General features: G+C 37.1%; 1 protein-coding gene across 3 annotated transcripts in view; it reads right to left on the bottom strand.

Moving 5' to 3' along the window:
• scn3b (sodium channel, voltage-gated, type III, beta) overlaps positions 1 to 10,608 on the bottom strand; it is a 33,101-nt gene extending 22,493 nt beyond the window's left edge. For 2 of the 3 annotated variants that reach the window (XM_049467214.1, XM_049467216.1), the window contains exons 1-2: positions 10,274 to 10,608; positions 7,120 to 7,217 (exon numbers count right to left, since the gene is read on the bottom strand). In XM_049467214.1, coding sequence (XP_049323171.1) covers positions 7,120 to 7,174 — 55 coding nt within the window. In that variant the 5' untranslated portion in view covers positions 7,175 to 7,217; positions 10,274 to 10,608. The remainder of the gene's footprint in view (positions 1 to 7,119; positions 7,218 to 10,273) is intronic. The other variant, XM_049467215.1, reaches the window with a different exon arrangement.
• Positions 10,609 to 12,054: the final 1,446 nt, after the last annotated feature.

Here is a 12,054-nt window from a genome sequence, read left to right as displayed (position 1 = left end):
ATTAGCAGTGATGCGGAGCAGCGACTACCAATCAGAAACACCTTTGCTTTTTTGTCCTAGCCAAACAAATATAACAATTAATTGCAGGTCAGATTGTTCCATCAATAACTGAATTGTAATGCAAAAGTGTGATTAAATATATATATATATATATATACATAGTATTTATTTTTATGTTGTACCAATCACAAGAATTAGAGATTTATAGAGAGTTGTAAATAGTTTTTTCCTTGTTCAATAGTGGAAGAATTAAAAAGAAAAGATAAAAAACAATTTTTGGAGAGAGGAGAAGAGAGAGAAACAGGAGTGGAGCATGAGCTTTTTGTTTATGGTTTCTTTAACAATATAATATAGTTTTTACATGAATAAATGTTTTAACTCATTACCTGCTGTACAGGCAACACAGAGTGAATTTATGGCGTTTGGTGTGGACACACAGTAAGGCTGTGACCGAAATAGCTCCCTATTTACTATTTAGGGCACTATTGAGTAGGTCGGGCATTTTTCTTTGTGTATCCGAATCGTAAAGTGGAATTGGAACGTGATTTTTAGGGAACTTTAAACTCCCAGAATAAACCATGATTTATAGTAAACATTGCTGCCTACTACATGAGCTAAATGTGTCCCAAAATGCATTGTGAGTCTCGCTACTAAAGCAGAAGACAGCCAGTGTAAATGCAGCGTAAGTCTCTGACAGTCATTAATACCTTAATGAGATCACATACAGGTGCTCGTCAACGAATTAGAATAATTTGAAATAGTGCAATCATGAAATTCTTTGAATGCATTTTTTGTGCAGAAAGCAAATCAGGTGTTCACCGCACCTGTCCTACTCGTTAGACTAATCACAGAACTCGTTACCTGGAAAAAAAATTGCTCAGCTGAGCTTTCCAAAAGGCCCATTTAGGCCATTTAACTGTGACACTGTTGTTTTATTGAATTAGAATAATGGAGAAACCGTTTCATTGAATTAGAATAAATGCTTGAATTTTTGTTTTCTGTGAAGAGTGTTCACTGTGCAGTATAAAGTCAGGGTTGAGTAGAATTTCTAAGTTGTAAAATCAATCATGGGTAAGCAGCGCGACCTCTCAACCGGAATAGTGGCTCAAATTCAAGCCCTTCGCCAACAAGGCTTGACCCAAACTAAAATTGCTGAGCAGCTCGGCATCAGCCAGTCTTCCGTCTGCAAAGCTCTCAAGAAAAACTGCAGCAAGCGCACCAACTGTTCCGGCGTCCGAAAAACTTCTGCTCGCGACAACAAGCAGCTGAGAAAGATCGCAGTCAGCAACCGGTTCAAGTCCACTTCCGAGCTCACCGACTTGTGGAACAAGCAGACCGGCGCTGACGTCTCCAGATCAACCACTTACCGTCGTCTGCGCGAACTCGGCTTCAAATCTCGCGTTCCAGCAGTAAAACCGATGCTGAACAAGAAACAAATGGAGAAACGGCTGAAGTGGGCCAAAGAACACGGCGAGTGGACTGCTGAAGACTGGCAGAAAGTGGTCTTCAGTGACGAATCACGCTTCTGCATCTCCTTCGGTGACCAAGGTCCTCGTGTCTGGCGTCGTGGTGGCGAAACCTACAACCACGAGTGCGTGAAAAGATCCGTCAAGTTTCCCCAGAGCGTTATGGTCTGGGGATGCATGTCCGCTCGAGGTGTAGGGAAACTCTGCTTCCTCAAGAAGACTGTCAATGCTGCCGTATATCAAGATGTTCTGGAAACGTTCCTGATTCCGACTGTTGAGGAACAGTTCGGCGAAGAAGACTTCATATTTCAACAGGATCTTGCACGGGCTCATGCGGCAAAGTCGACCAAAGATTGGTTCACTAAAAAACAGCTTGAAGTTTTGGCATGGCCGGCCAACTCGCCTGACCTCAATGTCATTGAAAACCTTTGGGCCATCGTCAAGCGGAAAATTCGCGACAGAAAGCCTACTACGCTGGACCAACTGAAGCAGAACATCGCCACTGCCTGGGAAGCTGTGAGTGCGGAAACTTGCGACAAGCTGGTCAAATCGATGCCGCGGAGACTTCAGGCAGTCATATAAGCCAAGGGGGCAGCCACAAAATACTGAGAAAGTGATGATTGTAATTATAATAAAAATTATTCTAATTCAATGAAACGGTTTCTCCATTATTCTAATTCAATAAAACAACAGTGTCACAGTTAAATGGCCTAAATGGGCCTTTTGGAAAGCTCAGCTGAGCAAATTTTTTTCCAGGTAACGAGTTCTGTGATTAGTCTAACGAGTAGGACAGGTGCGGTGAACACCTGATTTGCTTTCTGCACAAAAAATGCATTCAAAGAATTTCGTGATTGCACTATTTCAAATTATTCTAATTCGTTGACCAGCACCTGTATACCAAGAGTCGGCAAAAGGCGGCCCATGGGCCAGATGTTTCATGTTTGCGGGCCACATCTGAGGTTGTTTGAACCATAGACTGTGTATAGCTGGACAGAGCATCGTCTCTCAAAAGTGAAGCCACCACAGGTCGGCGCCCCCTGCTGTACGGCTGCAGGAAGCTGTGTAACCCCACCCATCCCCATAGGTTTCAATGGCAAAACAGACAACTTTCAATCACGTTTTTTTTCTAATACCTCCTTTATTTAAATACAGCAGCTAGTGTAACCTCTGCTTATATTGTTACATTTTTTATATCCCCACAGAATTCGTTTTTTAAAATGTTATTCAGCTCTATTCAAAAAGGTGTGGTTATTGTTAAAGGGCTGGGTTACACCTAGCCGGGGTGGGACCAATGACTGTGTATAGCTCTGTGGAGGCAGCCCTCAGGGGCGGGGTTATTTAAATGAGTAGGCTGTCTCTCCACAGTGTCTTTAACTCCTCTGGTCTCTACTGCGACTCAGACTCGGGTTTCAGGATCGCCAAAATGGAGGAAGATTTTGAGTTCATTTTCATTGAATGAATGAGAACGGCAACACGGCGTCCATCTTTATTTCAGTCTCCGGTTTGAACTATGATGAACGATAATTAAAAAAGTAAAAAATAAAAAGCTTCGCGGGCGAGCTTTTGTTTACATTCCTCCCCTGTCTCTCTCTCTGTCGTGCTCGGCCCATCCTCAGGCTCCCTGTCTCCTTATAAGGGCGTTTTTTTATTTCCCGGCCGTGTCCCAATTCACTAGCCGGGGCAGCGGTGGTGTATTGGAGCGTGACTCCAGACGACACGGGTGTTTATGTATTTATTTATTTAGTTATTTTTTCCTTAGCTTTGAGATCAACTGTTCTGTAATTGGGTTCACCAACCCTCTGGGCTGGAGAGCTACTAGTACTACTGTAGCACTCCATCCCATTACACTTCATTTTACAAAACATATATATTTTTTTCATGGCCCACCACATAATGGCTTGGAAAATTGCTTAATTGCTGACCCCTGATTTATAGCAAACAGAACCCAAAAGACAGATTTAGCACATTTTTTTTCTCCTTCAGCCAAACACTTAGCCTCAATCTGCTCGTCTGATAAGAAGGTCAATTAATTCGGAGACATACTTCTGTCAGGGGAGGACAGAAGTGCAATATCATTATCTGTGATGAGTGTGAATCCCAGAAAAGTGTGAGAGATCTATATAAGCTCGTGAGCATGTCCTCAAAGCGCCTGACCCGAGTCCAGGCAGGTTTATTATGCTGACTGATATAGACCTGATTATTAATAATGTAGGGGTGAAACGATTACTAGAGTTATTCAAGTTACTCGATTTAAAAAAATGATCGAGTCATTCTCTGTGCCTCGAGTTATCGTTTATTTCATTTAAAAAAAAGGCAGGAAGAAGGAGCAGGCAGTGGAGGTTTTAGTTAAGAAGAGGGTATTTTGAAGATTCGAGGGAAAAGAGCCACAACCTATGAGAAAAAAGGGCCAATAATAATGACGCATTTTAGTCTGAACAGCGTGTATTCACTCTTACCTCCCACAACAGCACTTCTTTAATGCTGCACCGTCTGAGCTGAGGACACGTTAGTGGTGGAGCCGAGAGAAGGTTAATATAACTTATTTTAATAAATCAGTGAGATTAACATTAATGTAACTTATATAATAACAGAACGACAGCGCTGTGGAGCACTAACTATTAGTAATAATGTCTAATGTGTGGTTTGTTTATAAAAACAGACAATTCTGGGCTTAATACAGGCTAATACAAGTAAAAACAGCGCTGAGGAGTTTAAAATAAATACATGTCACAAACTGGAAACATCTCTGCTGTTCAGAAGCTAAGATGCACAGCCTTTTTTATTGATTAATTCCCAGAAAAGAATGTAACTTCATTTATTAAAGTACTAATTATTAAATTATTATTCCTTTATTTATTTCTATTTGTGTTTTCAGTTTGGAAATGTATTCTGTGAATTAAAAAATATAACTTATCAAAAAAAAAGGAAATCAATTGGTCGTTCATTATTAAGTGAAATGTCTTGTTTTCTCTTGTGTATTTTTTTTAATTACTCTTTAAGCAAACAAATATGTTTTATCTGATTACTCGATTAACCCTTGTGTGGTGTTCATATTTTTGTTACTCGTTTACTTTGTTTCTTGTATTTAATTCAGCAAAATTAAGTTAACAAAAAAGTTTTACACATGCTTGCTTCACCTAACAATATAAACAGCTTACATGGTTAATATTTGCCCTTTACCTTTCTTATGTTACATTTCTTTTAAAAAGTGCTACTCTTTTTTTTATTATTTTTTTAATAAAATGTAAAAGAAAATGAATTAAACTCAAGATATGAGTAGAAAATTCGTTTAGTTTCAAATTTACAAATGAAGCAATGTTTATTAGCCCTTGGCCAAACATACTGTATGTAATATAAATGTGTGTGTGTGTGGGGGGGGGGGGGGGGTGTACAGTCTGTGTTTATCGAAAATGAGTTTTGATATATGTTTTTCACAAAAAATGAGCCAATGCCAATGAGTTTGAGTTAGAAAAATATTTTTTTAGTATCATTTGATGAAAAATGAAAACGGGTCCCACAGACCCGAACACCACACAAGGGTTAATCGAATCGATTTTTCAGTAGAGTACACGATTACTAAAATAATCGATAGCTGCAGCCCTAATATAAATATAGACTAGTCTGCTGTACTGAAGAGGAAGCAGCGGCGCAGCGATGAGGAAATAAAAACACAGTCTGGAGCACCGGCCGCAGCGGCGATTGTGAACGCAGCCTCTTGTGCCGCTGTTTGAAATGGAGGCCATCTTACATAACCCACAGCCCCGAGCTGGTGCTGTCAACACTGATCACAGCTTCCTGTTTTGAAGGGTCAGATAGGCAAATGGAAACACTGGGCATAACATGGCATACAATAACCTGCTGGCTGTAGTAGAGCGCTGGGGTAAATTGGGGCAAATTTTCTTGTAAACACAGAGAAAGCTGTGGAATATATTACTGAAATCTAGTGTTATTTTAATAGTGAAACATATAGTGCTTAACTGAAACGTTATCTTTCTTATGTGTAGTTTGAAATTTATAAAATTGGCAGTTGTTCTTTATATTGTGTTACAATATCGTGACAAATACACAGAAAAAATGTGTTAGTTTTAAATTAGCTCTGGATACAATGAAGAGACCACTTCAGTTTCTGAATCAGTTTCTCTGATTTTGCTATTTATAGGTTCATGTTTGAGTAAAATGAACATTGTTGTTTTATTCTATAAACTACAGACAACATTTCTCCCAAATTCCAAATAAAATATTGTCAGTTATTCATGGCTGAAATAACAAACAAGTTGCAGAGCTTTCAGACCTCAAATAATGCTAAGAAAATCCATATTCTGTGAAATAACCCTTTTAGTTTTTAATCACAGTTTTTTCATGCATCTTGTCATCATGTTCTCTTCCTCCACCAGTCTTACACACTGCTTTTGGATAACTTTATGCTGCTTTACTCCTGGTGCAAAAACTCAAGCAGTTCAGTTTGGTGGTTTGATGGTTTGTGATCATCCATCTTCCTCTTGATTATATTCCAGAGGTTTTCAATTTGGTAAAATAAAAGAAACTCATCATTTTTAAGTGCTCTCTTTTTTTTTTCCAGAGCTGTAAATCGGCAAATTTAATTTAATGTAAATTTAAGTAACTTCAACTCGGTTTCAAAAGTTAAATGTTACACAGAGTAAATAAGTGAACTGAAATTCAGTCAATCCTTTCTTTTAGTAAACTTTACTTCATTTCTGCATACAATATTACCTAATTACAATTACTTACTTTATACAATATTATTATATATAATTTTACTTAAAACCCACTTGAAATATTTACATGATATCAAAGATTTATTGTGTAAACAGAGCAAGTCTCACTGTCTCACTGTGTTGAGACAGTGTAATATGTGGGTTTTAACTAAAAATAGCCTATTTAAATTTCAGAAATTATAATATATTATGTATCATAAATTATTTGAGTAATATTGTATAAGTAATTAAGTAATTGTAATTAGGTAATATTGTATGCAGAAATGAAGTAAAGTTTACTAAAAGAAAGGATTGATTCAGTAAAAATAAATGAAGTAAAGTTTACTAAAAGAAAGGATTGATTCAGTAAAAATAAATGAAGTAAAGTTTACTAAAAGAAAGGATTGATTCAGTAAAAATAAATGAAGTAAAGTTTACTAAAAGAAAGGATTGATTCAGTAAAAATAAATGAAGTAAAGTTTAATAAAAGAAAGGATTGATTCAGTAAAAATAAATGAAGTAAAGTTTACTAAAAGAAAGGATTGATTCAGTAAAAATAAATGAAGTAAAGTTTAATAAAAGAAAGGATTGATTCAGTAAAAATAAATGAAGTAAAGTTTACTAAAAGAAAGGATTGATTCAGTAAAAATAAATGAAGTAAAGTTTACTAAAAGAAAGGATTGGCTGAAGTTCAGTTCACTTATTTACTCTGTGTAACATTGAGGTCTTGAAATCGAGTTACTTAAATTTATCTAAAATTAAATTAACTTAAAAAAAAAATTATGCATCATTTTTTTGAGTGCAGAGCTGAGCAAGACACTGAGTTAGATCAGAAAAAAAGATTAAATAATTAAATAATTTTAAAAGAAGCTTAATGTGTATGACATGATGACGCACAAGATAAACATTTACAGCCCACATCTGAACACAAGACTCACCAGCGAACATCAGCAGTGAGAGGAGACTCAGCGCAGTCCTCATATGAGTGATCATGCTGGTAATGAGAGGGCGGAGTCCAGGCCTGGATGTGTCCCTGCTTTCAGAGACAGGAAATCAAACAAATCAAACAAATATAAACCTTTTCTTACATTATATTAAGCAGAAACTCACAGACCAGGTGGACCAGGGGTTAACGCTGACGTCCACATAAGGACATGAGTCTCACACATGTACTATAGGCTAGATTGTACAGGACCATGGACAGCAGCACACAAACACACACAACCATAGTGCTTACTAGGGGTGGGCAATATTATATGGTATACAATATATCGTGACACAGAAATATCTTGATATTAAAAATCCATATTGTGATAATAGGGCTGTTCTGTCTTAAAAGTAGTCTATTGTTTACTGTGGAGCTTTAGGTGTATTTATTGTATAATTGTTTTAGTTTGCAGTTTATATGCATGCACTAAATATTCTGCAATATTATTTGCTGCATTATATTATTTTATGCTATATTATTTATTTTGCCACATTATGATTATACTGTTATACTATTATACAATATTCCTGAAATTAATTAATTATTTTAGTTTTCTTATATCGCCAAGTATATCGTTATCGCAAAAATACCCTGAAATATCGTGATATTATTTTAGAGCCATATCGCCCCCCCCTAGTGCTTACAACGGTTAGATTTCTTAGATAAGTTAATTAACATACAAAACATTACACTTATTCAATTTAACACTGTTATCTAGGTTAGAACTCCAGTACAGTAGTACAGTAGTAACCGAGCTAACAGACAAAGCATATGGGGTCTAGGCACTAGGGGTGGGCGATATTGACCTAAAATAATATCACGATATTTCATGGTATCTTCGCGATAACGATACTCTTGATGATACACTACTGCAACAAAATGAAAAATAAATTTTATTACTGCATACAATATGATATGGCACACCCCTAACCGAGATCCTAAAAATACAAGAATTTTATCAGATTTGTAACAGAAGTCAATGATCCAGAATGTCATGATATAATAATAATGCTCTCCATATATCTCCATATATGCAGGATTAAAGTAAAATAAATGATACTGGACAGATATAATCTGTCTCTACTAGATATATAATAAGAAATGAGAACAGTGTGAATTTTCCTTCTGCTAAAAACAAAAAAAAATTAGTACCCTGATGTGATAATTAGAAGTGGGTGATATGGAACGATATTTCAGTGTATAATATTGTTCACGATATTAAAAAATGTATGTGATATCATTGCATACGATACGATATGGCACACCTATACAATACAGTATGTAATTAGCTTATAGGTGTGATAAAAGCTGTAAAAAGCTGTAAAAGCAAGTTACCTTAGCTACTTAAGGTGTGCCATATCGTATCCTATGCAATAATATCGCCAACATTTTGTTGCAAGTAGTGTATTCTTGAAATGCCTTTTTTTTCAATTTAGTGTTTTATCATATCTCCAAGAGTATCGTTATCACGAAAATACCATGAAATATTGTGATATTATTTAAGGGCCATATCTGCCACCCCTATATTACAGTCTATAACTAGCTTACAGTCATGATTAATGTACAGCTGATTCTAAACTAACAGAGAACAGCTTACAATTAACAGTAGCTAACTAATACTGCTCTAGAAAAAAATAAGAGACCACTTAAAAATGAGGAGTTTCTTGGATTTTACCAAATTGAAAACCTCTGGAATATAATCAATTTGCACCCAGAGTGGCATAAAGTTATCCAAAAGCAGTGTATAAGACTGGTGGAGGAGAACATGATGCCATGATGCATGAAAAAACTGTGATTAAAAAACAGGGTTATTCCACCAAATATTGTTGTTATTTCTGAACTCTTAAAACTTTATGAATATGAACTTTTTTGTTATTTTAGCCATTTCTCAATTTCTGCAAATAAATGCTCCAAATGACAACATTTTTATTTGGAATTTGGGAGAAATGTTGTTGTCCGTAGTTTATAGAATAAACTAGGACTAGGAGTGGGTGTTATGGCCCTAAAATAATATCACAATATTTTATGATACTTCTGGTGATATGACAAAATACTGAATAAAAAAAATAATAATCAAGAATACACTACTGCAAGAAACCCCTAACTGAGATATTAAAAAATATAAGAATTTTATCAGATTTGTAACAGAAGTCAATGATCCAGAATTATTATTATACTAATAATAATGCACTCCAAATATCTCCATATATCCAGGATTAAATAAAATAAATGATACTGGACAGATATAAGCTGTCTCTAGTAGATATATAATGGGAAATAATGAGAACAGTGTGCATTTTTATTTTGCTTAAAACAGTAAAAAAGTAGTACTCTGATGTGGTAACTAGGAGAGGGTGATTTGGCACCATATTTCAGGATATAATAATACTCTACAATACATTATATATAATTAGCTTACGGGTGATTAAGGTACAGATGATAGTAAACTAACAGTGTGCAGCTAACAAGAAACAGTAGCTAGATAACTAATGGAAAAATAGCAAAGAGACTAGGAGTGGGCGATACGACCCTAAAACTGTTTCACAATATTTTATGGTATTTTCGAGATAACGATACTCTTGGTGATTATGACAAAACACTGAATTAATCCAGAATGTCATGATACTAATAATAATGCACCCCAAATATCTCCATATATCCAGGATTAAAGTAAAATAAATGATACTGTACAGATATAATCTGTCTCTAGTAGATATATAATGGGAAATAAGAACAGTGTTTTGATAACAAATGTAAAAAAAAAAAAAAGTAGTACCCTGATGTGATTAATTAGAGGTGGGTGATATGGCACGATATTACAGGGTATAATACCTTATAATATAATATAAAATTAGCTTACAGGTGTGATTAAACTACAGGTGATACTAAACTAACAGTAAACAGCTAGTTATCTAACAATAAACAGTAGCTAAGCTAATAAAACGGCCAACTTAGCCATAAATCTAAAGCACAGCTCGTCAATGAAAACAACGGAGCTTAATGTAACGTTAGAGGAGCAGAGGAGCTGCTGTTATACAGACAGCAAACACCGAACAGAGAAAAGGAAAGTTTTAGACACTAAAATAACATTTTTAAAAGCTTACCTCTCCGGCCAGACTAGTCTACATCCAGACTTTTATCCAATAAAGCGTTTCTGAGGGCTGAATTCAGAGAATACTCGCTGTTTTCTCGCTCTTTTCCTCCATAGTACTGAACGCTGGAGACCTGTGGATTCCAGAGATTTCCTCAAACACGACGAAAATCACAAAAACACGAGTCCAAACTGAAGCAGGAGGATTAAATCACTGAGAGTAAGGAAACAGCATCCAGCAGGAGTTCTTTAATCGCTAGTTTTTGTGGTAAAATCGCGTCTCCTGTATAATAAATCCTCTCCTCTCCGTCTATACCGCTCCCTCTCACTGCTGCTCCTCTAAGCAGCCGCTCAGCCCACCTCACACTGCGCATGCGCACACTGACCACAACCCAGCCAGGATAATGTACATAATATATATATATATATATATATATATATATATATATATATATATATATATATATATATATATATATATATATATATATATATATACACAGGTGCTGGTCAACGAATTAGAATAATTTGAAATAGTGCAATCATGAAATTCTTTTAATGCATTTTTTGTGCAGAAAGCAAATCAGGTGTTCACCGCACCTGTCCTACTCGTTAGACTAATCACAGAACTCGTTACCTGGAAAAAAAATTGCTCAGCTGAGCTTTCCAAAAGGCCCATTTAGGCCATTTAACTGTGACACTGTTGTTTTATTGAATTAGAATAATGGAGAAACCGTTTCATTGAATTAGAATAATTTTTATTATAATTACAATCATCACTTTCTCAGTATTTTGTGGCTGCCCCCTTGGCTTGTATGACTGCCTGAAGTCTCCGCGGCATCGATTTGACCAGCTTGTCGCAAGTTTCCGCACTCACAGCTTCCCAGGCAGTGGCGATGTTCTGCTTCAGTTGGTCCAGCGTAGTAGGCTTTCTGTCGCGAATTTTCCGCTTGACGATGGCCCAAAGGTTTTCAATGACATTGAGGTCAGGCGAGTTGGCCGGCCATGCCAAAACTTCAAGCTGTTTTTTAGTGAACCAATCTTTGGTCGACTTTGCCGCATGAGCCGGTGCAAGATCCTGTTGAAATATGAAGTCTTCTTCGCCGAACTGTTCCTCAACAGTCGGAATCAGGAACGTTTCCAGAACATCTTGATATACGGCAGCATTGACAGTCTTCTTGAGGAAGCAGAGTTTCCCTACACCTCGAGCGAACATGCATCCCCAGACTATAACGCTCTGGGGAAACTTGACGGATCTTTTCACGCACTCGTGGTTGTAGGTTTCGCCACCACGACGCCAGACACGAGGACCTTGGTCACCGAAGGAGATGCAGAAGCGTGATTCGTCACTGAAGACCACTTTCTGCCAGTCTTCAGCAGTCCACTCGCCGTGTTCTTTGGCCCACTTCAGCCGTTTCTCCATTTGTTTCTTGTTCAGCATCGGTTTTACTGCTGGAACGCGAGATTTGAAGCCGAGTTCGCGCAGACGACGGTAAGTGGTTGATCTGGAGACGTCAGCGCCGGTCTGCTTGTTCCACAAGTCGGTGAGCTCGGAAGTGGACTTGAACCGGTTGCTGACTGCGATCTTTCTCAGCTGCTTGTTGTCGCGAGCAGAAGTTTTTCGGACGCCGGAACAGTTGGTGCGCTTGCTGCAGTTTTTCTTGAGAGCTTTGCAGACAGAAGACTGGCTGATGCCGAGCTGCTCAGCAATTTTAGTTTGGGTCAAGCCTTGTTGGCGAAGGGCTTGATTTTGAGCCACTATTCCGGTTGAGAGGTCGCGCTGCTTACCCATGA

The sequence above is a fragment of the Astyanax mexicanus genome, chromosome 18 (genome assembly GCF_023375975.1).
Source record: "Astyanax mexicanus isolate ESR-SI-001 chromosome 18, AstMex3_surface, whole genome shotgun sequence".
Lineage (NCBI taxonomy): Eukaryota > Metazoa > Chordata > Actinopteri > Characiformes > Acestrorhamphidae > Astyanax > Astyanax mexicanus.
This window is presented reverse-complemented; position numbering and strand designations above follow the sequence as displayed.